The sequence below is a fragment of the Artemia franciscana genome, chromosome 3, assembly GCF_032884065.1.
Source record: "Artemia franciscana chromosome 3, ASM3288406v1, whole genome shotgun sequence".
Lineage (NCBI taxonomy): Eukaryota > Metazoa > Arthropoda > Branchiopoda > Anostraca > Artemiidae > Artemia > Artemia franciscana.
The window spans coordinates 18,312,418-18,340,359 of NC_088865.1; the positions used below are offsets into that span (position 1 = coordinate 18,312,418).

The following is a 27,942-nucleotide window of genomic DNA, read 5'->3' on the forward strand; positions in this document are numbered from 1 at the left end:
GAGTGAGGTATTGAAGAGGGGGCTAACCTCCTAAATTACTTATATGAGGAGTTCGTTCCCTTGTCAATACCTCGCTCTTTACGCTAAAGTTCAAATTTTGTTTAATAATGGCCGATATTAACAATAATTTGTTTGTGTCATTTTTCGGCTAGACATCATCATTTAATTTTATCTAAAACAGCTTAATACGCAGTAATAAATTTAATGCAAACAGAAAATAATACATATTTGAGAGGGATCGCCTCTCCACAATTGCTCAGTCTTACCCGGAAGTTTTTGTTTTAACTTTTAAAAATAGTTCATTTTTCTAATTAAACAGCCTTTGGGATTCAGGGCTTATTCTTAAAGAATTTGAACAGAATTGGAACTTTCGCGTAAAGAGCGAGGTATTGACGAGGTGTTGAGCCCCCTCATACACTTAATTAAAATATACGAATATAAAACTTCGTTATGTAAATTAATTCGTAAGTTACGTATATTTATTACTAATAAAAACATTCATAAATAAAATTAAAAGTTCTAGTTGGCTTATGAGCAGCCTAGGCCCTCTCCTCCACCCCTTTTTTCTGAAAATCGTCTTCTGAAAGTCCATTTAGCCAAAAAAAGTATAATTAGTATGCGAATTTGTTTAATTATTCATATAAAGTGGGGCAAAATCAAAACCCCTATTAATTCAAAAACATTCAGAAATTAAATAAAACAAAAACTAGTTTATCTAACTGAAAGAAAGCAGCGACATTAAAACAAAACGAATAGAAATCATTCCGTATATGAAAGGGGCTGTCCCCCCTCAACACCTCGCTCTTTACTTTAAAGTTTGATTCTTTCTCACGACTGTATTTTTCAAAACAATAAAAAAACTTTAGCGTAAAGAGCGGAGCTTTGATGAAGGGACAGCTCCTTTTATGTACAGAACAATTTCAATTCGTTTTAAGTTTTAATGTAGCTCCTTACTTTCAGCTAAAAAACTTGTCAATTTATTCATTTTCTTTAAGGACATTCCATAGAGTATGGTTGACCTGTGGAAGTGACTAGCTCCGGTAACCCCCTAAACAACTCATCTCATCTAGTTTTGACGTTTCTTGGTATATTTTTCAGTCTAATAATAACGCAAATGTAACGTAACAAATTTTGGTTTGTAAAATTGGTTTAGCATTTAAGGGGACTAATTTCAGTTTATTATTAAAAAATGACAAGTGATGCCAAACATTAGATGGTGTAGATTGTTTTTTTTTTTTTCAACAGTGCAACCATATTTAACTCTTTTAGTTAGCCACTCTATTTGAGCAAACTTTAAATCTGGCTTTGTATTAAAATGAGCAAAATTCTAGGCTTGCATATTGAAGAGATGACAGATAAGTCCCGTTAAAAGCCTTTTATTCTTCAAGCGGGAACAAAGAGAGAAATGGGCTCTGGTACCAATAAAGTTTTTCTCACTATTTCCAGTGAGAAACAAAGGGGTCATTTTTTATTTCCAATGTTGGAAGATAAAAAAGGCATTATGTTACACTTGATCAGGGCTGTCACTGAAAATTCATCAGTGTTTAGAAATTCACTAGTGAAAAATCGTAAGGTCTGAATGAGCATCAAATAAAAATAATTTAAAATAATTTCCTCAAAATAAGGTATTCAAAGAAAAGTAAAGAACTTATTAAAGAACTATTAAACCAAAAATGAGCAGAAATAAAATCGAATAATCTACCAAGGATAAAACTACCATAAAAAGCCATCAATAAATAAATGGAACCAAAAACGAAAGGAAATCGTCACAAATAGCAGAGTAAAACTCAAAAGCAGCAGAAATTAACATGAGTTGGGCTGAAAACCCTCATGTCTGCTCAAGACCAGGATATGTTTTGTTCCTTACTCAAAACAAATTACATTTTAAATTTCGAATTTTTTAACTTTAGTAGGTTGAAAGTTAATAAAAATTTAAGGTATAAATATCGTCATAGATATAATAAACTAACTATGCACATTCACTTACTTTTTCCGTAAAGCACAAATTACGATTATAATTTGCACATAGCATTATTATAACAGCAGGTGTGGTGGTATTATGAGAAATAGTAGTAATATTAGTGTTGCAATAGCAGTAGTAGTAGTAACAGTAAAACCAGCTGTATTAATACGAGCACTAGCATGTACATGTTGCCTATTGGTCCGTTGAACATTCCCCTCATCATACCGCGGACAATTTACCTTGATAAGGTAAGTCGTTCCAAAAACATTGCTCATGTTCAGGGGTTCACGCTTTTGAACCCCTTTTGATGCTCTTTTGATCTAAATAATCTAATTTTAGTTGGAGTAGTGGTAGTACTAGCATTAATAGTGTGGCAGTAGTTTCAACATTGGCAATCACGGATCACCTTTTTGTCAAGTCATCTTCACATTGATACCCATATCTGTTTTTGGGATTTACCCTTTTGACGATCCAGAATACATATAGTACATTTTGATTTAGTTCAAATTCCCCCTCAATATTCTGTCAAATTGTCACATTCATCCGCGTATTCTGAATTGTACTAGAATCATAGTAGTAGTGGTAGTAGTAGGATAATTAGTTGTATCAGTATTAAAAGCAGTAGTGGCAGGTACTTGTTGACTCTTTGCCAGTTCAACATCCAACTCATAATATCCAAGAAGTTTCCTCTTGATGCAGTAAGCCATTCCATTATTATTGTCGATATGCCCATATTAGGTATTTTTATGAAGTTAGCATGTTTTGATTTAGTTCAACTTTCATTAAACGCTTTTTAAGATGTGTTATTTCAAAATACACAGTACTAACTACACAAGTAGTAATTTTAGTGGTGGTAGTAAAAGTAGTAGTGGTAGCAGTAGAAGCGGTGGTAGTTGCAGCAGTCTCCCTCTTTGTTCCCTAAAAGTACAAAATTAATAAACTCAGTCATTCCTGAGTTACACCCTTTTGACAACACATATACACATAAAGTATTTTGATCTAGTTCAAAATTCCCCTCAACATTCTCTGAAAGGTACACCTAAATACCCTATCCTTTTTAAAAGTAAAAGCCAAACATCATACAATGACTCACTACCCTTTTCCCAGGGCTCTGGTGGTTGACAAAAAATGACTTCTATGAATATCCAAGTACTCTATTCTTACTTGTTGGGCATTTTTTTAGAACATTTTTTTGTTAGTTCTACCCAACGATCTGCTTGGCTGTGAGTTGAGATATTAGCATGTTGATTAAGCAAAAAATATGATCAGAGTAGAGAGATGGATCTTAGCACTTGGATTTGTTAAAAACTTGTTTATTTTATGTTACTCTAGAAGGCAGGATATGTTTTTATAAAACAAATCCTAATTTTTATGTCTAATTTAATCTTTGATTTTTAATGGCAATTTCTCAGATACGTCCCAAAACACACAAGTTCTGATTTTTGTATGGGAAAGGGTGGGGGATCAGGTAAATTAAAATAAGGCAATATTTGAAAAAAAATTATGTTTTTTACATTTAGCTTGTAAAGCTTGCCAATCTTTTCACAATCCCATAACATAAAGAAAAACAATCTGGATTGTCAATCAACGCGTCGATTGTGTGTCGCAATAAGAATTAAATAAAAAAAACTAATTTTTTTAGCTGAAAGTAAGGAGCGACATTAAAACTTAAAACGAACAGAAATTACTCCGTATATGAAATGGATTGTCCCCTCCAAAATCCCTCGCTCTTTACGCTAAAGCTTTTAATTTTTTTAAAAAGTAGAATTGTGGCAAAGAGTCAAACTTTAGCGTAAAGAGCGAGGGATTGCGGAGGGGACAAACCGTTTCATATACGGAGTAATTTCTGTTCGTTTTAAGTTTTAATGTCGCTCCTTACTTTCAGCTAAAAAAATAATTTTTTTTATTTAATTTCTGAACGTTTTTGAATTAATGCATGTTTGGTTTTGGCTCTCCGCACATAAATTATTAAAATGAAATTTGTATATTAATTCTTTTTTTGGCTAAATGGCTTTCTCTTAGTTTTGATCAGACGATTTTGAGAAATAAGGGGCGGAGAAGGAGGCCTAGTTGCCCTCCAATTTTTTGGTTACTTAAAAAGGCAACTAGAACTTTTAATTTTTAACGAACGTTTTAATTAGTAAAAAATATACGTTACTTAAGAATTAACTTTCGTAACAAACTTTCATAACATTTTATTTTTATTATGTATACGAGGGGGTTTGTACCGTCGTTAATACCTCGCTCTTTACACTAAATCGTAAGTTTTGTCCCAATTCTTTAAGAATGACCCCTGAATCAGAAAGGCCGTAGAATAAATAGTTGAAATTACTAAAAATACTTTAGCATAAAGAGCAAGGTATTTATCTCCTCCTAAATACCTCGATCTTTATGCTAAAGTATTTTTAGAACCCCTCATATGCGTCATAATCTCTGTTCATTTTAAGTTTTAATGCTACTTCTTCCTTTTATTTGAAAAAACGTTTTCATGTTTATTTTTCATTGCTTTCTTATAGTAATGCTAGAGAATCCTGCGCCCTTTTCATTGAATTTTTCTTCCTCCATGACAGATTCCTCCAAGGAAAGATCCTCTAACATAGCCCCCTCTCCTCAGCCCCAGCCCCAAACAAAATAAAATCCCCCTGAAAACGTCTGTACACTTCCCAATAACCATTACTATATGTAAACACTGGTCAAAGTTTGTAACTTGCAGCCCCTCCCCCAGGGATTTGGGGGAGTAAGTCATCCCCAAAGACATAGTTCTTATGGTTTTCGACTATGCTGACCAAAATGGCTATCTCAAAATTTTGATCCGTTGACTTTGGGGAAAAAATGAGCGTGGGAGGGGGCCTAGATGCCCTCCAATTTTTTTGGTCACTTAAAAGGGCACTAGAAATTTTCATTTCCGTTAGAATGAGCCCCCTTGCGACATTATAGGATCACTTGGTCGATACGATGACCCCTGGAAAAAAAAAACAAAAACAAAAAACAAACAAATAAACACGCACCCGTGATTTGTCTTCTGGCAAAAAATACAAAATTCCACATTTTTGTAGATAGGAGCATGAAACTTCTACAGTAGGGTTCTCTGATGCGCTGAATCTGATGGTGTCATTTTCGTTAAGATCCTACGACTTTTAGGGGGCGTTTCCCCCTATTTTCCTAAATAAGGCAAATTTTCTCAGGCTCGTAACTTTTGATGGGTAAGACTAAACTTGGTGAAACTTATATATTTAAAATCAACATTAAAATGCGATTCTTTTGATGTAGCTATTGATATCAAAACTCAATTTTTTAGAGTTTTGGTTACTATTGAGCCGGGTCGCTCCTTACTACAGTTCGTTACCACGAACTGTTTGATAATCAAATTGAATAGTTTTGTAGGCTATTCTTTTACTAGGATGTTTATTTTTGACATCTTATCAAATTTGAAAAAATATATTTCAGAAAATAGTACCTATGTTACCTTGTAATACTTTTTTATTGGATGAAATTAATGGTAATGTCAATATTTTACTTAGGAAGTGGAATATATACATAACTAATAAGAAATATTCTATTTGTAAACATTTTTTTTTGCAATAGGCTGGGAAATATCTGACTCTAAAAATCGAAAGGATTTCCCATTCTTAAAAAACTGACCTGTTTTTGGAGAAATTATTTTCGTCAAGGGCTCATCATCTCTATCACCTGTAACACCTAAAAACTTATTGATCAAGCAATAAAGATATAATGAATCGAATACTTTTGGTTTAAGTTTCATCAACTTTCTGTGGCTCTTCCTTGCAATACTTAAACATAAGGTCAAGACCGTGAAACACCAAATTTTTCCGTCTCTCAAATTTCAACTCTGTGATATAGTCAAATCATAAGCATCCTTCCCCTCCATTGCCCTGTTAAGAATTTGGATTTTATGTTTTAGATTTACTAAAACAGGGTTGCATATGTATAGCTAGAGAAAAATTGAAGTGAAAAACTAACTGTTGTATGAATTCTTTTTGTTTAATATGATTATAGCTGGCCCCTTATTCATGTTTATCATATTTGTCCCTGGCTAAAATTAATTTTACTGTTTAACTGGTAACAATTTGCCTATATTTCACCCAAACAAATAATTACTAAAATGCTGCTAAATATTTTCAAAACAGACCCATGTCTTTAATTTTCTGAAAAGTTACAAACTTCGACCCTCCAAGTCGAAGTGTTCAGAAATATGTTCTGCTCTCCTCAAGCATTCAAGCACAATTTTTTTTAGCTGGATACGATTAATTATTTGCAGGTATCTCCATGTTGGATTATTTCTATATACAAATATACTTGGAAAAGAAAAATAGTTCAGAAGACTCACATTCCAAAATTCTTGAGATCTTGAAGTATTAAAATACTATATTCTACTTTTAGCCATGAAATTTGGGCAAATGTCAAAACAGCAAAAGAAAAGGGTTGAAGATGAAGTCAGGGTCCACAAGGCCCAAATAAAGGGGGGCCAACGACCATCAGAGAGCTCACGAGATAGCACCATTTATGTTAATCAACAAACTTCCACATCCTATCAGCATTATTCTGGAACGTAAGTTTTTATGTTTTTTATGTAGTTTTTATTTTGTCCAGGCCAGGATAGTGGTGACCCCTTTCAAATTCTGGCTTAATCATAGGCTGGTTTGTTATTGTTACGGCAAATAGAGTTAGAAATAAGAACAAAAATATTCTTTTGGGGGTCACTTTTACCTGAAGAGATTTTTTTACTTGTTTTTGAGGAGGGTTGAGTGTGTTAGAATATCAATAATGGAGGTTTTATATTTGTCAGTGCTTCTTTCTACTTTTTGTGAAAGTGCAAGCCATCCAAAACGCAATTATTTTTCACAGAAATAAGTACGCATTATAGAATTTGTGTCTAAGCACCTCCCTATGGAACCCCAGGATAAGCTGGATTTCACTCAAGCCCTATTAAGAGTAGGCCTAACATAGCCTCTTGTTGATAGTTGGTTATTATCGAAAGCTTCTCGGATACATTTCTGTCATAGATTTTGAAATTTATGACTGAAATACAAATAGGAAATTGATAGCCGTTCAATAATCTTGAAATTCATATAACTAATAATGGCTCAAGTTTAGCCCCTTCCAAGTTAATTTTATTTACGTTTCAAATTCTCTCTTGAGGGTTAGCATAGTTTCAAAGACAGCTCAAATGTACTGATTCTACAAAAGAAAAAAATTTGGCTCCATATTAATATTCTGTGTGATTCGTCTGAATTGAATCCTGGCCCATTGATTCTTAGCTGTAAATTTCACTGTAAATTTGGTTAGAAGTTTCATTTGCTGATTGGCTAAAGTCTGCGCAGGTTCACACTAGTCAATTTCTTTTGTAGACATATCTTTTTCTTTTAGTTTATCCCTGGAGTTCGTCTCTGGTCTTTAACCTGTACCTCCTACAGCTCAGATACCAATACAGTTATGAAAACTCGATTTATTTTTGGTACACAGTGCGCGGTAGCGATGCTAGTGGCTGGAGACAGGAAACTGGCAAATATTCTACAAAACCATTCAAGCTTCTCATGGGCAAGATAGGAGTTTTCATAACTGTATTCCCACCTATGGTGTTGTAGTGCGATATACAAGTCGGAGCACAGGCTTGGAGGAGGTGCCAAGTTCAAAGCTGTGTACCAAAGATCTCATGGACAAGATAGCTGTGATTGGTATGTAAGCTGCGGTACCTCCGTAGTTTTTGAGTTGACAAAATGTGGTGTTGGATTTCATAAGTTGGTCAATAATCGTGAGTATTTTCTACGATATCCCCCATACCCTTTGAGGGTTGGAAAGAGAGTATTTGGGGTTTACCGTCATTCTTGTATATCCTGGAGGATCAGACCAGTGATACATCAGTGCTGGTACTGGATGTACCAAAAGGAACAATAGATTGGAATTTAAAAGGAGTATATTATTGTTTTTGTTTTTTTTTTGTATTCTATGAATAAAAATTAGGTTAAATTAATCTACGTACTAACTATAAGTTAGAAATCTATGATAATGATCGACGAACAATTTAATTAAGGAGGGGAAGGAGGTCCTGCCCCACTTTTAGTTTTCAAGAAGCTAGACACCTCTTCAGAACAAGACAGAGAAACAGGAGCGTAGCTTGAGAATTTTTATTATTGAGAATTTTCAGGGGAAAACAGTGGCAGTTCAGGTTTCTTCAGTTTGCTTATACCTACAGCAAGTGTTAAGTATTATTATATAAGTATTACAGTAAGGAGCTAACTTACCATAAACTACGACCTCTACTATATTTAATAAAGATCAAATTTTAAAAACTTCAAAATGATTATAAATGATAGATTATTTATTTCAAATTCACGCTGCTAAGATTTCTGCGGCCGGGGCGAGTGCTCCCAGTCGGCTCCTATAAAACCATCTTTGTAAAAATGGGTATGGGAAAACTTGTGAAAAACACAAACCTAAGTTATTTTTAAAGATGTCTGAAAACTCAGATGAATCTGTTCCAAATTTTCTCCTGTTAATCTAAGGGAAAACCAAGTCTCTTTTTTTAAAGAGGCCATCACAAATATGACACCAAAGCTTAAGTTGGACCATTAATTTGATCATGTTTCTTAATTAATTCAGTACAAATTGAGTGACTTTCAGAGTTAAGATTGCCTTCGCTTTTGTTCTTGTGTTACTATAAGAAGACGTAGATGGGAATCAAATCCCTTTCCAATACCTTTTTCTTCTTGTTCTAATTTCTGTTACTTTACAAAGTTAGTTCTGGGCCGAAGAAAGAAAGCAATGAGTTCTACCCTCTGATTTTATTAGCCTGTTAGAACCAATTAAAATTGACTCAAATTATATTTTAAATTTAACCCACCGTATATGAATAATTAAAATGGAATTTGCGCATTATTTTAACTTTTTGTTCAAGTATTAATATTTTTTTCCAGCTGTTTGAGAATGACTCATGAATCACAAAGGCTTTTTAGAAGAATAATCTCGTTTAAAAGTTAAAAAAGAAACTTTAGCGTAAGAGCAAACTATTTAGGAGAGGCAAACCCCCTCATATATGTAATATTTTCTGTTTGTTTTCTAGTTTTAATATTGCTTCTTACTTTCAGTTGAAAAGCTTGTTTTCTATTTAATTGCTGGTCGTGTTTTAAATAATGTCGGGAAATCCAGCTCTCCCTCCATGGATAAATCCTTTCCCCCACGAGAAATATCTCCCTGGAAAGATTTTCCCTCGTAACTTAAATTAGCGATATTTTCGGAAGTATTTTTGTAAGGCATAGTAACAAAACGGCCATACAGGTCAATACTATTTTCATGAAAAGGAAAGTCACAAGTTGAGCAATTCTCGAATGACTGAAATGAATGAAAGAAAAGATATTCAAAGGATATACGAAATAATTTATGTTGTTTTTCCGTTTTGTTTGTAATCCTTGCTTTCAGTTGGAAAAAAAACCTAGTTCTTTTATCTAATAACAACAACAAGCCGAAGACACACACTAATACAAGTTTATTGTCACATAAAATCATAGTTATGAAGCTGCTTAAGATAAAATTAAATGCTAAGATTGGCCAGAAAACAACACTAACAAATTATTGCTTATATCGGCCATTATTTAACTAAATTCTAACTTTAGCCTAAAGAGTGAGGTATTGACGAGTGGGGGGGGACTTCCTCAAATACGTAATATGAGGGGTTTTCCTTTCGTCAATACCTCGCTCTTTACGCTAAAGTTTGAATTCTGTTTTATTTCTTTAAGAATGGCCCCTGAATCACAAAGGCCGTTTAATTAGAATAATTAACTCTTTTGAAATTAATGAAAGTACTTTTAGGTAAAGAGCGAGGTATTGACGAGGAGACAAACCCCATTGTATACGTAAAAATTTCTGTTTTTTTAAGTTTTAATGTTGCTCCTTACTTTTAGTTGTAAAAAAATTGTTTTCTTATTTAATGTATGATTTTTTTAAATAATGCTCGGAAATACACCGCCCCTTCATGAAAATTCTTTTTCCCCATTCCTCTATGGAAAGAGTCTCCCTCTTAGCCAAATCCCAGACCCCCCAACAGAAGAAATCCCCCTGAAAACGTCTATATAATAACCAATTACCTGAAAACCAATAACCAATGTTATGTGTAATCAATTGGCAAGGTTGATAACTTCCAGTCCTTCCCCCAGGGACTGTGGGGGATTAAGTTGTCCTCAAAGACAGAGTTATTAGCTATTTCGACTAAGCTGAAAAAAATGGCTATCTCAAAATTTTGATCTCTTGACTTTGGGAAAACTGAGCGTTGGAGGGGGGCTTAGATGTCATCCAATTGTTTTGATCACTTAAAAATAGAACTTTATTTTTCGTTTGAATAAGCCCTCTTGTCAAATCCTAGGACAACTGGGTCGATACAATCACCCCTGCGTAAAAAAAAAGAAAAAACAAACAAACAAAAAACAGACGAATAAACACGCATCCGTGATCTTTTTTCAAGCAAAAAATAAAAAGTACCACATTTTTGCTCATGAAATCTTTAAACTTCTACAGCAGGGTTTTGAATACGCTGAATCTGATGATGTGACTTTTATTAAGGTTCTATGACTCTTAGGGGGTTTTAAGGAGAGTGACTAGAGTTATTTATGGGCTCGTTTATAACCTAATTTTTATATTTAATTGCTCTTCATAAATTTGACCTTATAAAGCAATCATAAAGTGACAAAGAGCGCCCAAAGAGTGTGCTTGGGATGTTTTTTTTCTGTTTTAAAATAGAAAATCACAAAAACGGTGTTTTCCAATAAAAATCAATAGCTAAGAGCTCATATGACACTTATGACGAGGCCAGAAGAGCCAAGATCTCATATGGCATGAGCTCTGCCAAAATTATGAGAATCAATAGCTTGATTTAAAAGGAAAATCAGAGGCTTAATTCCAGTCGCAATTTAAAATAAGAGCTCTGAGACACGAGGCCCTTCTAAATATCAAAATTCAGTAAGATCCGATCACCCAGTCGTAAATTACGAATACCTGATTTTTTTCTAATTTTTTCTTTCCCCACGTATTTCTGAGACCCAGCTCATACGACTTCAACGACTTGAGTGAATTAGTTTTGCTTGGAACTAAGGACTCCTTATTGATTACCTGCAGAGCCATGATAGATTCGGCTACTGGCGAAGTCATCTTGCATTGGCCATTGAAACTTCATCACGTGATCCCCACAAACTGGCTTAACTTTGTGGTGGCTGAATCACAGGGACTGTCACCACTCTTGCATTTGTTGATACATCTTTAGGAGTCAGCAAAGCCAAATCCATTCCCCTTACTAATTTACCCTCAACTTGAGGAAGATTGTCATGGGTAGTATATATTTTCATCAATCGTGCATTAAGGTATGTAGTAAGCATCGGCACTGTTTCTGTTTTTGAGAAAAACAGAAACAGAAAAAACAGTTAGAAAAAAAACAGAACAGAAACAGAAACAGGTCAAACAAAAACAGGTGACCTGTTTCTGTAATCTGTTCTGTTTTTCGAAAAAACAGAAAACAGCTGTTTAAAAATAAAAAACAGCTGTTTTAACAGCTGTTTTTTCTTACTTCTTCTATTTCTAATAGGAAAGAAAACATCTTCTTCTTAAATCCTTTTAGTCACATACAAAAGATGAGCAACTTCGTGCAATTCAACACACTAGCGTATTTTTAGGGGGGGCGAAATTTGTCATAAAATGTGTCCAATCGGGTGATACCAACGCTATATTCCTTTCAAGCTTAAATGTCATTTATAATTGACAATTTACCCTAGTTGCTCTTAGACCGTTGCTTTAGCGGTAAACTATTGCTCAAAGCATATACCAACACTATATTCACCGCTTAAAGCACGGATGCTTTCAAGCCGAGGCTACTTAGACCGCTGCTTGCTAATATATACCAGACAGACACAGAGTCATCCCATCTAGCTTATGTCCACCGCTTAAGTTAGAGGCTATTTAGACCGTCGCTATAGCGGTAACCCATTGCTCTAAGCAAATACCAACGCTCTATAACGCTCTATGGTTAGACCATTGCTCAAGTGGTAATAACCCTCCGCTACACACATAGCAAGGTGCCTAGGTTCACCGCTTAAAGTACGGATGCCTTCAAGCCGTGGCTTGTTGGACCGCTGTTCTAGCGGTAACCCATTGCTCTAAGTAAATACCAACGCTATATTCCTCTTTTATATGGGATTTCATTGAGCCCATGTTTGCTGCTTAAAGCACGAATCCTTAAAGCCGTCAATGGTTAGACCGTTGCTCAAGCGGTAATAGCCATCCGCTACACATATACCAACAGTAGAGACATTGTCATATGGGGTTCCCATCTAGCCCATGTCCACTGTATAGCATTCAAGCTTCTCTCTCTTTCTCTATCTCTCTCTTTCGCTCAGATTTACCCCGGCGTGAATTAGCATGAGCGGTTGACTCTAGTTGAGCATTGTGGAGTGACATGCATGAGAGGAAAATTTTCAAGTAGTCAACCCGTAGTCAACCCGCGTGTGTTCCCCAAGGAGAACCTCCAACAGGTTGACTCTATTTCGGCATTGTCAAGGGACATACATGCACGGAGAGGTGTAGCATAAATGGGAGACAGTCACAACGGCAATCAAAGGGGTAAAATTAACCTTGACTGGGTTGCCCACTTAATTGGACAATCTGTCTTAGCTTTTTTCTACAATTGGCCATGACTTTGACTTTTCCCACAAGTATTCCCTTTTTGTTTAAATTCAAAAATCAACGGTATCATGGTATCATGCCCGCTAGATATGCGTTTCGGTACGGTAGGTACGGGTAGGTATCATGCGTTTCGGTATCATGCCCGCTAGATAGCGCGGCATTTGAAAAAAAAAAAACAGAAAAAAAAAACAGAAAACAGATAAAAAAAAACAGAAACGGAAAAAAACAGATGAAAAAAAACAGAACAGAAACAGAAACAGGTCAAACAAAAACAGGTAGCCTGTTTCTGTTTTCTGTTCTGTTTTTTGTAAAAACAGAAACAGAAACAGGCAGAAACAGGCAAGAAAAAACAGAAACAGAAACAGAAAACAGAAACAGTGCCGATGCATAGTATGTAGCAATCGTATTATTATATCCGACGATATAATTTCGGGGGTCCTCAGCAACGTTTGTGAATCCACCTTCCCTAAATATAGTTTAATTTGAGAACAGGCTATGCCAACTTTTGGATACAGCTATAAATGATACTATTAAACAGCTTGGTCACAAAATTGAATACATTATTTTCTCCTTCTTGACCATTTGTGAGACATTTTTCTCTTTTGGATTTTGGAAATTCCTGGGGGAACAAACAAAAAGCCGAAAATATTCAGACATTTCGAAATATCGTTTTCAATGTTGATATTTGTGTCTCGACATTCGATATCGATGTTCGGTTCGATGTATGGATATATCAATATTAATGCCATATTTCGCCCAGCACTAGAGACAGCACAATTTGAACTTGTTGGCGCATGTATGATTAATTTTCTGTTTTTGATCTTTTAGACATCTTTGTTTAATTAAACAGCTTAAAAGTCTGGATAAAATACGATTACACTTATTTTCAAAATCAAACCCACTTCAAAATTTTTTGAGCTTATAGCTGTTTCTCTTTTTCAAGTTTGACAAAATTGATTGACGAAATATCGTTTTCTTTCCGGAATCGCATCTGGCTCCTGTAGATCTGCTCTCTGAACGTTTAGAATGTGGTACTTTGTTTGCAAATCACTCGAACACCTTCAAAAACATTACACAAAATAAAAAATGTTCTTACTAAAAATTCTACCCAATCCTGAGAGCCATCAATCGATTTCTTACTGAAAACTGCCAAAGTTTTACAGATTGTTTGAAAAGAAAAGTGGAAACACTGCGGTGGCATGTAATCATCTTTAATTGGATGAATGTAGTGGCATGACATAATTTTACTATTTAGAGGGGTTTCCCATTAGCTTAAACTAATTTAAAAGGACTGTGGTACCATTAGTTTTTTGCTAAAGCGTTATTGGCAGCCAATGAAAACTTCATTTTCACGAGTAAAACCTGCCTTCTAGTAGTTTCTTTCTCATCTCGAAAAAAATCTCTCTTTTCCAGTCTCATTTGAAAATAAATTCTACCCCCTCCTTTTCCCTATGTTTTGTGAACTGGTGTCCCTATTTTAAACCATGAAAAATACCTTAAACTTGATTTTTTTTATTAAAATAATTTCTTATTTAGTTTTAGCAATGTTGATGGGAATATCAATCCCTATCCAACCTGCCCTTACAATAGCTACGGGAGTTGTGAAGTTGGAAGCGCTGATTGCGTGGACAATACAACTTTGTTTGAAAATAAGATAATGCCATCATCTGCAGTGATGCCTGATATACCAGTTATGCCTTCTAAAACCCCTGGTAAGTACTTTCAAAAATATCCTCATATGATTTAAATACATCCTGGTAATGTTTTGGAAATAGTTTCTTGCAAAAATATTTTTTTCAGCTTAAATAAAGAACATCTAACAGCATTTTTAATGACAAACGGATCAGTAGGCAAGCTAAGTTAATCGTCAAAAGTCAAATCTGTCAATCAATGAAAAGGCTAGTTTGTTCTTCCCTTTTTTAGAATTGAGGATTGCTTGGCAGAGATTCTTACCAAAATGTCATCTTTTGTCCTTTTTGCTTTTTGTCTGTATACTTGATGATATTTTCCTCGTTATTTCAGCTATCAGGTTTCCTTTTCTTTTCTTGCTTGTCACACGTAAGTACAATCACGTTGTTTTTCAAGTAATTAATATATATCTAAGTAATATAATTTAATTTTAATTATTTTTTTTATTTCACTGTAATTGAGTTTTAATCTAACTTTAAGATTTGATCTAAAATTCCAATGAAGTTGTAAGTAAAATTACAATTCCAGTTATTATATAAGGGTAAAATTTTTTAATGATTGGCATGGCTTGTGGTACTTCTATAGGAGCTCAAGGAAAGTAAAAATGTGGCTTTATTTAATATATTTTTGACGATAAGTTTAGTTTTAATTTCATTTCATGAGTTTATTAGAACTTCTTTTTAACTAGATGCTAAAACTTGCTTTAATATTCCAATTAAACTGTAGGTAAAATTATAATTGTGTGTACAATTTTATTATAGAAATTTAATGGTAAGTTTCCATTAATAAACACCTTGTAAGCGACGTCGGTACATTAATTCTGAGCAGTTAGTCTAATTAAAAGTAACAATTTCTTAATTTCTCTTTGTGAAACGACAGGAAAAGATGGAACGTAACAAATCAAATAGTTTGTGGTAATGACTTTAAGTAAAGGGCAGCCCGGCTCAATAGTAACAGAAACTCTTAAAAACCATAATGCCAATGCCTACATAAGCAATGATTGCTTATTGCCAATACATACATTGAAAGAATTGGATTTTTATGCTGATTTTAAATATGTAAAAGTCATGACATTTAGTTTTACCCATAGAAAGTTATGAGCCTGAGAAAATGTGCCTTATTTTCGAAAAAAGAGAAAATACTCCCTGTCATAGAATCATAATGAAAATCACACCATCAGATTCAGCGTATCAGATAACCTTACTGTACAGGTTTCAAGCTCCTATCTGCAAAAACGTGGAATTTTGTATTTTTTCCCAGAAGAAAAATCACGGATGCGTGTCTATTTTTTTTCCCAAGGATGATTGTATCAACCCAGCGGTCCTTGAATATCGCGAGAGGGCTCATTCAAACAGGAAAAATTTTTTTAGTGCCCTTTTTAAGTGACAGAAAAAGTTAAAGGTCTTATAGGTCCCCTTCCTTGCTCATTTTTTCCCAAAGTCACCTGATCAAAATATTGAGATATCCAATTTGTTTAGCATAATCGAAAAATCTAACAATTATTTCTTTGAGGATGACCTAATTGTTTATGGCTTAATCTGATTGCTAAAAAAAATAATAAATTCAATAAAAAACTAACTTTTTCAACTGAAAGTAAGGAGCAACATTAAAACTTAAAACGAATGGAGACATTACGTATATTTGGGGTTTGTCCCCTAATCAATACTCATTAATTATCATCAATCATAATCAATATTAATTTGAAAAGAGCTATTTATTTCAATTAAACGGCCGCTGTGATTCAGGGGTCATTTTTAAAGAATTGGAACAAAATTCGAACTTTAGCATAAAGACCGAGGCATTAACGAGGGGGCTAACCCCCTCACATTACGCATATTTTTAATTCGTTCCCTCATCAATACCTCGCTTCTTACGCTAAAGTTCAAATTTTGTTTAATAATGGCCAATATAGACAATAATTTGCTTGTGTTATTTTTCAGCTAGACTTAAGCATTTAATTGTATCTACAACAGCATAATACGTGGTAATAAACTTAATGCGAACAGAAAATATTACATATTTGAGGGGGGTTTCCTCTTCTCAATTTCTCGCTTTTACGTAGAAGGTTTTGTTTTAACTTTTAAAACAGATAATTATTCTAATTAAACATCCTTAGTGATTCAGGGGTCATTCTTAAAGAATTGGAACAAAATTAAAGCTTTCGCGTAAAGAGCGAGGTATTGGCGAAGGGTTGAGTTCCATCATATACGTAATAAAAATATAAAAATATAAAACTTCGTTATGTAAATTAATTTGTAAGTTAATTTGTAAGTTACATCAATTTATTACAACGTTAAAGTTTTATCCTTTCTCACAACTATACTTTTTAAAACAATAAGAAAAATTAGCGTAAAGAGCAGGGCTTTGATGAGGGAACAGCCCCTTTCATATACAGAATAATTTCTGTTCGTTTTAAGTTTTAATGTAGCTCCTCACTTTCAGCTAAAAAAAATTGTTTTTTATTCAATTTCTTTAGGCCAGTCTTTAGACTATGGTTGACCTGTGGAAGTGACTAACTCTGGTGGTGACCCCTAAACAACTAATTTCATCTAGCGTTTGACGTTTCTTGGTATTTTTTCAGTCTAGTAATAAGGCAAATGTAATGTAACTATTTTAATTTTCAAAATTAGTTTAGAATTAAAGGGTTTGATTTCAGTTTACTATTAAAAAATGACAAGTGATGCCAAACACTAGATGGTGTAGATTGTTTTTTTTTTAAACAGTGCAACCATATTTATCTCTTTTAGTTAGCCACTCTATTTGAGCAAACTTTATATTTGGCTTTGTATTAAAATGAGCAAAATTCTAGGTTTGCAGTTTGAAGAGAGGGCAGATAAGTGCCGTTAAAAGCCTTTTATTCTTCAAGCAGAAACAAAGAGAGAAATGGGCTCTGGTACCAATAAAGTTTTTTCTCACTATTTCCAGTGAGGAAAGAAGGGTCATTTTCTATTTGCAATGCTGGAAGATAAAAAAGGCATTATGTAACACTTGATCAGGGCTGTCACTAAAAATTCATCAGTGTTTAGAAATTCACTAGTGAAAAATCGTAAGGTCAGAATGAGCATTAAATAAACATTAATTTAAAATTATTATCCTCAAAAAAAGTTTTTTTTTAGGAAAAATTTTTCCTCCAAAAATGAGCAGATTTAAAATCGAATAATCTACCAAGCATAAAACTACCATAAAATGCTATCAATAAATAAATGAAATCCAAAACGAAAAGAAAACGAATCAAATTCAAAAGCAACAGAAATTAACATGAGTTAGGCTGAAAGCCCCCATATCTATCCAAGACCAGGGTATGTTTTGCTCCTTACTCAAAAGAAAGTGCATTTTAAATTTTGAATTTTTTAACTTTAGCAAGTTGAAAGCTATTAAAAATTTAAGTGATAAATATCATCATAGGTGCTGACAATGCACATTCACTTACTTTTTCCGTAAAGCACAAATTTTGATTACAATTGGGACATACCTTAATAGTAGGTGTATACCAGTAGGTGTCTAACAATAGGTGTGGTGGTAGTAGGAGAGATAGTAGTAATATTAGTGTTACAATAGTAGTAGTAGCAGTAAGAGTAAAGGCAGCTGTATCAATAACAGCAGTAGCATGTACACGTTGCCTTTTGGTCAGTTGAACATCCCACTCATCATACGGTGGACGATTTACCTTGATAAGGGAAGTCGTTTCAAAAACATTGCTTTATGTACGCTTTTTGAACCCCTTTTGATGCTCTTTTGATCTTAATAATCTAATTTTAGTTACAGTAGTGGTAGTACTAGCATTAATAGCGTGGCAGTAGTATCAACATTGGCAAGCACGGATCACCTTTTTGTCAAGTCATCTTCACATTGATTCCCATATCTGTTTTTGGGATTTACCCTTTTGACAATCTGAACGCACATGGTACGTTTTGATTTAGTTCAAATTCCTCCTCGATAATCTGTCAAATTGTCACATTCACACGCGAAGTCTGGATTGTGCTAGAATCATAGTAGTAGTGGTAGCAGTAGGATCATTAGTCGTAGCGGTATTAATAGCTATAAAAGCAGGTACATTTTGACTCTCTGCCAGTTCAACATCCAACTCACAATACCAAAGAAGTTTCCTCCTGATTCAGTAAGCCGTTCCATAATTATGGCCAATACACCCATATTAGGTATTTTTATGAAGTTGGCAAGTTTTGATTTAGTTCAACTTCCATTAAATATTTTTTAAGATCTGTATTTTAATGTACACAGTAGGCTTACTCGCTACACAAGCAGTAATTTAGCGGTGGTAGTAAAAGTAGTATTGGTAGCTGTAGAAGTGGTGGTAGTTGCAGCAGTCTCCCTCGTCGTCCCCTGAAAGTTCCAATTTAATTAAACTCAGTCATTCCTGAGCTATACCCTTTTGATAACCCCTTTAAACATAAAGAGTTTTGATCTAGTTCAAAATTCCCCTCAACATTCTCTGAAAGGCTCATCTAAATACCGTGTCCTTTTGAAAAGTAAACCCCAAATATCATACCATGACTCACCACCCTTGTCCCAGGGCTCTGGGTCTAGACAGAAAACGACTTCGAGGAATATCAAGGGATTCTATTCTTACTTCTCGGGACTTTTTCTGAGTGCATCTTTTTCCGGGTCATCCGATCTGTGGTCAAAGCTGAAATTGTCATTAAAGCTCTCCCCAACGATCAGTTTGGCTGTAAGTTGAAATATTAGTATTTTCATTAAGCAACAAATATAATCAAAGTTGAGAGATGGATCTTAGGACTTGAATATGTAAGAAAAAATTGTTCATTTTGTGTTGCTCTAGAAGGCAGGATTTGTTGTTATAAAAGATATCCTAATTTGTATGTCTAATTTAGTCTTTGATTTTTAATTATAGCTTCTCATAAAGGTCTGATTTTCTTATGGGAAAGGGTGGAAGATCAGGTAAATTAAAATAAGGCAATATTAGGAAAAAAATTCTGAACTTCCTAAAAATGGCGAATATTCACCGGAAAATTTGAATATCTACCATTCAAATATTGCGCCAAGTTTTTTTTTTGTGATATTCGATAGCAATATTTTCTTATATTTAGCTTGTAAAGCTTGTCAATCTTTTCACAATCCCATAATATAAAGAAAAACAATCTGGATTGTCAATTAAAACTTTGATTGTTTGTCGTAATAAGATTAATCAAATTGAACAGTTTTGTTAGCTATTCTAGGATTTTTATTTTTGAAATCTCGTCAAATTTAAAAAAAATAAATTTAAAAAATTGTACTTTTTATTAGATAATAATATTTTTTCATGGGATAATATTAACGGTCATGTCAATATTTTCCTTTCTTGGTGGAATATATACATAACTAATAAGAAATCTTTCATTTGTAAACAAGTTTTTTGAAATAGGCTGGGAAATGTCTGACTCTAAAACACGAAAGGATTTCCTGTTCTAGAAAAAAATGACCTGTTTTTGGAGAAGCCATATGCGTCAAGGGCTCCTCGTTTCTACCACATATATCACTATATTTACCAAAAATAAAGATTTAATGAGTTAAATTCTTTTGGTTTTAAGTTTCACCAACTTTCTTTGGCTCTTCTTTGTAGTTCTTAAGCTTAAAGTCAAGACCATGAAATACCAAATTTTTCCTTCTCTCAAATTTCTGCTCTTTGATTTAGCCAAATCACATAGCATCGTTCCCCTCCCTTTGCTCGTTAAGCATTTGAATTTTATGATTTAGATTTACTAAAATATGGTGCATATTTATCATTAAACACAAAAAAATCGAAACAAATAACCAAATTTTGTGTAAACTCTTTTTTGTTTAATTATGATTATAGCTGGCCCCTTATTCTTGTTTATCGTATTTGTCCCTGGTAAAACTAATTTTACAATTTAGCTGGTAACTATTTGCCTATATAAGGGGAAATTTTATGCTTTTCGGTGAAAGAAGGAAGTATTTGGGGAGGTTCAGGTCACAGAGGGGCCCGTATTTTTACCTGATGTGTGAAGAAAATTAGGACTAAGAGCACTTTATGTGCAATTTTAATGAGTTAAAGGATTTGAGGATAGAAACCTTTGGGATTGAGGTAAATCGGAAAGTTTGGATAGTCAGAATTTTAAAAAGTAAGCTTAAAGTGTATATTAAGAATGTGGGGAGGTAGCCATTCAGCAGAGAGAGAGAGATTTTTGCTGGGTAGAAGATAGGTGGGACAAGAAAAAATATAGAAAGTTATTTTATATGTTAAGCTTGAAATTTCTCTTTTTTCTTTTTTTTGTAACAATGATCCATGTAGCTTTAAAACATTTAATATATACTGATCATGTGTTTGATATTTTGTGGAATTATGTGACTTTTATAATATTATGTGCTTTTTTTATTTTTGTTTTTGTGATGCTTTATCATAGTTATCATTATATACCCTGTTATGAGGTATTATTTTGTATTATTTGTTGTTTTTTATCATGGCCCATATGTGGCTTTCGTTGCAATAAATATCCATCTATCTATTTATTTATCTATCTATTTCATCCAAACAAATAATTACTAAAGTGTTGCTAAATATTTTGAAAATAGACCTATGTCTTTAATTTTCTGAAAAGCAGTACTTGAAACATCCGACCCTTTAAGTCGAGGTGTTCAAAAATATATTCTGCTGTCCTCAAGCATTTAAGCACAATTTTTTAGCTGGATATGATTTATTATTTTCACGTATATCCATGTTTGATTATTTCTATATACGAATACAGTTATGAATAAAAAAAAATTTCAGAAGACTCACTTCCCAAAACTCTTGAGATCTTAAAGTACTAAAATACTATATTCTACTTTTAGCCGTGAAATTTGGTCGAATGTCAAAACAGCAAAAGGAAAAGGTTGAAGAGGAAGTCAGGGTCAAAAGGGCCCTAATAAGGGGGAATCAACAACCATCACATGATAATGAGCAACATTCTACATCCCATCAGCAACTTACTGGGACGTAAGTTTTTATGTTTTTCTGCGTAGTTTTTGTTTTGTCCAGGCCAGCATACTCGTGACTCCTCCTCCATCTTACCTTCAAATCCCCGCCTAATCATAGGCTGTTTATCAGTGCTATGGCGAATAGAGTTAAAAATAAGAAAAAATCTTTTCTGGGTCACTTTTTCCCGAAGAGATTTTTTGACTTGCATTCGAGGAGGGTGGAGAGTGTTAAAACATCAATAAAGGGCGTTTTATATTTGTCAGTGCTTCTTTCTAGTTTATGTAAAAGTGTAAGCCTTCCAAAATGCAATCATTTTTTCGCCGCAATAAGCGCGCATTATAGAATTTGTGTCTAAGCACCTCCCTATGAACCCCAGGAAAAGCTGTAGCATATATATGTCCTTTTGGATTTCCCCCCCCAACCCTATTAGAAGTATCATAGCCTATTGTATACGGATGGTTATTAACAGGTTATCTTTGATACAACTAATAATAGCTTCAAGTTTAACCTCTTCCATGTTAACTTCCACGTTTAACATTCAAGTTAACCTAGTTAACTTTATCAAACAGTTTGTGGTAACGAAAGTAAGGAGCGACCCGGCTCAATAGTAACCGAAACTCTAAAAAATGGAATTTTGATACCAATACTTACATCAAAAGAATTGCATTTTAATACTGATTTAAAATATACAAGTTTCATCAAGTTTAGTCTTACCCATCAATAGTTACGAGCCTGACAAAATGTGTGTTGTTTTAGAAAATAGGAGGAAACGCCCCCTAGAAGCTATAGAATCTTAATGAAAATCACACCATCAGATTCAGCGTATCAGAGAACCCTACTGTAGAAGTTTCAAGCTCCTATCTACAAAAATGTGGAATTTTGTATTTTTTGCCAGAAGGCAGATCACGGATGCGTGTTTATTTGTTTTTTTGTTTGTTTTATTCCCAAGGGGAGATCGTGTCGACCCAGTTGTCCTAAAATCTTGCAAGAGGGCTCATTCTAACGGAAATGAAAAGTTCTAGTGCCCTTTTTAAGTGACCAAAAAAAATTGGAGGGCACCTAGGCCCCCTCCCACGCTAATTATTTTACCAAAGTCAACGGATCAAAATTCTGAGATAGCCATTTTATTCAGTTAGTCGAAAAACCTTATAACTATGTCTTTGGGAACGACTTACTCCCCCACAGTCCCCATGGGAGGAGCAACAAGTTATAAACTTTGACCAGTGCTTACATATAGTAATGGCTATTAGGAAGTGTAAAGGCGTTTTCTGGAGGATTTTTTCGGTTGGGGGGGGGAGAAGAGGGGGATATATTGGGGGAACTTTACATCGATAATTTTTCTTGGGGGAAGAAAATCTCCATGAAGGGAGCGCAGGATTTACTAGCATTATTTAAAAAAACAATGACAAAATAAATATGAAAAAGTTTTTTCAGCTGGAAGTAGGGATCAGCATTAAAACTTAAAACAAACAGAAATTAATACCCATATGAGGGGCTCACCTCCTCCTAATACCTCACTCTTTACGCTAAAGTATTTTTAGTAATATCAACTATTTATTCTACGGCTTTTGTGATTCAGGGGTCATTCTTAATGAATTGGGACAAAATTTAAGCTTTAGTGTAAAGAGCGAGGTACTGACGAGGGGTTGAACCCCCTCATATATGTAATAAAAATATGAGAATACAAAATTTCTTTACTTAAGCTAATTTATAAGTTACGTAAATCTTTTACTAATAAAAAGATTCGTAAAAAATTAAAAGTTCTAGTTGCCTTTTTAATTAACCAAAAAATCGGAGGGCAACTAGGTTTCCTCCCCTGCTCTTTTTTTCTAAAAATCATTCGAGCAAAATTATGAGAAAGCCATTTAGCCAAAAAAAAAATGCAAATTTTGTTTTAATTATTCCTCTGCGAAGAGCCAAAATCAAAACATGCATTGATTCAAAAACGTTCAGAAATTAAATATTTCTTTTGTGATTCAGGGGTCATTCTTGATGAATTGGGACAACATTTAAGCTTTAGTGTAAAGAGCGAGGTACTGACGAGGGGGTGAACCCCCTCATATATGTAATAAAAAATATGAGAATACAAAAGTTCTTTACGTAAGCTAATTTATAAGTTACGTAAATCTTTTACTAATAAAATGATTTGTAAAAAATTAAAAGTTCTAGTTGCCTTTTTAATTAACCAAAAAATCGGAGGGCAACTAGGCTTCCTCCCCCACTCTTTTTTTCTCAAATCATTCGATCAAAATTATGAGAAAGCCATTTAACCAAAAAAAAAATATACAAATTTCGTTTCAATTATTTATGTGCGGAGAGGCAAGATCAAAACATGCATTGATTCAAAAAAGTTCAGAAATTGAATAAAAAAAACAAGTTCTTTAAAGGAAAGTAAGGAGCGACATTAAAATTTAAAACGAACAGAAATTAATTCGTATATGAAAGAGGCTGCTTCCTCATCAGCCCCCCGCTCTTTACACTAAAGTTTTGTACTGTTTTAAAAAGAAGAATTGAGAGAAAGAGTCAAACTTTAGCGTAAAGAGCGAGGCGTCGATGAGAAAGCAGCCTCTTTCATATACGAAGTAATTTCTGTTCGTTTTAAGTTTTAATGTCGCTCCTTATTTTAGTTAAAAAAAACTTGTTTTTTTATTTAATTTACGCTTCAAATTCTATCTTCAAGGCTAGCTTTGTATTAATATTCTGTGTGATTCTCTTCTGAACTGAGTCATGGCCCATTGATTCTTAGCTTATGTACACTGTAAAGATTTTTATGCTGATTTTAAATGTTAAACTCTCATCAAATTAGTCTTGCTCATCAAAAGCTCCCATCAAAAAAAATGTGGAACTTAATATTTTTTTTTGCCAGAAGACCCATCACGGGTGCGTGTTTATTTGTTTGTTTGTTTGTTTGTTTTATCCCCAGGTGTGATCTTGTCAACCAAGTGGTCCTAGATTGTCACGAGAGGACTCATTCTAACGGAAATTTAAAGTTCTAGGGCTTTTTTCAAGGAGCAAAAAATTGTAGGGCACCTAGGCCCCCTCTCCCGCTCATTATTCTCCCAAAGTCAATGGATCAAAATTTTGAGAAAGTCATTTTGTTCAACATAGTCGAAAAACCATAATAATTATGTCTTTAGGGCTGACTTACTCTCCTAGAGTCCTTGGGAGATGGGCTGCAAGTTAAAAAATTTGACCAGTGTTTACATACAGTAATGGTTATTGGGTAGTTTATCGACCTTTTCAAGGGGATTTTTGGCTGGGTGGAAGGGAATTGAGTGGAGGGTTTTTTGGAGGTTCTTCCCTTTGAGGAATTTGTCATGGGAGAAGAGATATTCTATGAGGGGAGCGCAGTATTTTCTAGCATTATTTAAAAAAAATGAAAAACATATGAAAAAGTTTTTTCAACTGAAAGTAAGGACCAGCCCCATGCTCATTTACCCTCAACTTGAGGACGATTGTCAGGGAAAGTTTACATTCTCATTAATCGTGCATTAAAGTATGTGGCAATCGTCGGGTGTAACCCAACCAAGATTTTTAAGCCTGTAAGACACCATACTGGCCAAGCATTTTGGGGGTCCTCATCAACATTTGAGGATCCACCTTCCCTAAATATAGTTTGATCTTGAGAACAAGCTATGCCGACTTATGGATACAGCTATGTATGACGCTATAAAGTATCATAGTTACGCGATTGAATACATTATTTTGTTCATCTCGACTATTTGTGAGACAATTTCAATTTCTGATTTTTTTTCTTCGTCGAAAATTCACCGTGGAACGAAGAAAAATTGAAAATATTCGAACATTTTCAAATATCGTTTTTTTTAGCCTTTAGTTACTTCCCTTTTTCAAGTCTGAAAAAAATTGATTGATGAAATCCTGTTTTTCTTTCTTGAATTGGATGTGGCTCTTGTAAATCTACTCTCTGAACGTTTAGAATGTTTTATTCACAAATCACTCGGAAACCTTCAAAAACATATTACAAAAAAAAATATTCTTACTGAAAATTCTATCCAATGCTGAGAGCCATCAACCGATTTTCTACCGAAAATTGCCAAAGTTTTACAGATTGTTTGAAAAGAAAAGTGGAAACACTGCGGTGGCATGCAATCGTCTTTAATTTGACGAATGTAATCACATGACTTAACCTTAGTCAAACAGTTCGTGGTAACGAACTGCAGTAAGGAGCGATCAAGATTATAATAGGACAATCAAACAGTTCGTGGTAACGAACTGCAGTAAGGAGCGATCCGGCTCAATAGTAACCAAAACTCTAAAAAATTGAATTTTGATATAAATAGCTACGTCAAAAGAATCGCATTTTAATGTTGATTTTAAATATATAAGTTTCATCAAGTTTAGTCCTACCCATCAAAAGTTACGAGCCTGAGAAAATTTGCCTTATTTAGGAAAATAGGGGGAAACATCCCCTAAAAATCGTAGGATCTTAACGAAAATGACACCATCAGATTCAGCGTATCAGAGAACCCTACTGTAGAAGTTTCAAGCTCCCATCTACAAAAATGTGGAATTTTGCATTTTTTGCCAGAAGACAAATCACGGGTGCGTGTTTATTTATTTTTTTTCCCAGGGGTCGTCGTATCGACCAAGTGGTCCTAGAATGTCGCAAGAGGGCTCATTATAATGGATATAAAAAGTTCTAGTGACCTTCTTAAGTGACCAAATAAATTGGAAGGCATCTAGGCCCCCTCCCACGCTCAGTTTTTTCCCAAAGTCAACGGATCAAAATTTTGAGATAGCCATTTTGTTCAGCATAGTCGAAAATCATAATAACTATGTATTTGGGGATGACTTACTCTCCCACAGTCCCTGGGGGAGGGGCTGCATGTTACAAACTTCAACCAGTGTTTACATATAATTAAATAAAAAAAAAACAAGTTTTTTTAACTGAAAGTAAGGAGCGACATTAAAACTGAAAACGAACAGAAATTACTTCGTATATGAAAGAGGCTGCTTCCTCATCAACGCCCCGCTCTTTACGCTAAAGTTTGACTCTGTCTCTCAATTCTTCTTTTTAAAACAGTAAAAAACTTTAGCGTAAAGAGCGGGGCGTTGATGAGGAAGCAGCCTCTTTCATATACGAAGTAATTTCTGTTCGTTTTCAGTTTTAATGTCGCTCCTTACTTTCAGTTAAAAAAACTTGTTTTTTTTTATTTAATTTCTGAATGTTTTTGAATCAATGCATGTTTTGATTTTGGCTCTCCGCAGAGGAATAATTAAAACGAAATTTGCATTTTTTTTTGGCTAAATGGCTTTCTCATAATTTTGATCGAATGATTTTGAGAAAAAAAGAGCGGGGGAGGAAGCCTAGTTGCCCTCCGAGTTTTTGGTCAATTAAAAAGGCAACTAACTTTTAATTTTTTACGAATATTTTTATTAGTAAAAGATTTACGTAACTTATAAATTAGCTTACGTAAAGGACTTTTGTATTCTCATATTTTTATTACATATATGAGGGGGTTCGCCCCCTTGTCAGATCCTCGCTCTTTACACTAAAGCTTAAATTTTGTCCCAATTCATTAAGAATGACCCCAGGATCACAAAAGCCGTAGAATAAATAGTTGAAATTACTAAAAATACTTTAACGTAAAGAGCGAGGTATTAGGAGGAGGTGAGCCCCTCAAATGGGTAATAATTTCTGTTTGTTTTAAGTTTTAATGCTGTTCCTTACTTCCAGCTGAAAGAACTTTTTCATATTTATTTTTTCATTGTGTTTTTAAATAATGCTAGTAAATCCTGCGCTCCCTTCATGGAGAGTTTCTTCCCCCATGACAAATTATCGATGGAAAGTTCCCCCAGCATATCCCTCTCTTCTCAACCCTCCCCCAACCAAAAAAATCCTCCTGAAAACGCCTGTACACTTCCCAATAACCATTACTATATGTAAGCATTGGTCAAAGTTTGTAACTTGTTGCCCCTCCCATGGGGACTGTGGGGGAGTAATTCGTCCCCAAAGACATAGTTATAAGGTTTTTCGACTACGCTGAATAAAATGGCTATCTCAGAATTTTGATCCGTTGACTTTGGTAAAATAATTAGCGTGGGAGGGGGCCTAGGTGCCCTCCAATTTTTTTGGTCACTTAAAACGGGCACTAGAACTTTTCATTTCCGTTAGAATGAGCCCTCTTGCAACATTCTAGGACAACTGGGTCGATACGATCACCCCTGGGAAAAAAAAAAACAAAAAACAAATAAACACGCATCCGTGATCTGCCTTCTGGCAAAAAATACAAAATTCCGCATTTTTGTAGATAGGAGCTTGAAACTTCTACAGTAGGGTTCTCTGATACTCTGAATCTGATGGTGTGATTTTCGTTAAGATTCTATGACTTCTAGGGGGCGTTTCCCCTATTTTCTAAAATAACGCAAATTTTCTCAGGCTCGTAACTTTTGATGGGTAAGATTAAACTTGATGAAACTTATATATTTAAAATCAGCATTAAAATGCAATTCTTTTGATGTAGGTATTGGTATCAAAATTCCATTTTTTAAAGTTTTGGTTACTATTGAGCCGGGTCGCTCCTTACTACAGTTCGTTACCACGAACTGTTTGATATGACCCTTTTTGCTTTCTGCTTTACAAATTGGAAAAAAATCATGTAATTTCTGATGTTTTTTTTGATTCTGTAAAATCCGGCTCGCAGCTCAACGG

The 27,942-nt window shown here is 34.3% G+C and overlaps 1 protein-coding gene across 1 annotated transcript in view; it reads left to right on the forward strand.

The window, feature by feature from the left end:
* Positions 1 to 27,942, forward strand: part of LOC136024967 (uncharacterized) — a 90,083-nt gene that overhangs the window by 25,238 nt on the left and 36,903 nt on the right. The window contains exons 5-7 of the mRNA XM_065700572.1: positions 6,365 to 6,533; positions 14,183 to 14,358; positions 21,143 to 21,287. Of these exons, the coding sequence (XP_065556644.1) occupies positions 6,365 to 6,533; positions 14,183 to 14,358; positions 21,143 to 21,287 (490 nt within the window). The remainder of the gene's footprint in view (positions 1 to 6,364; positions 6,534 to 14,182; positions 14,359 to 21,142; positions 21,288 to 27,942) is intronic.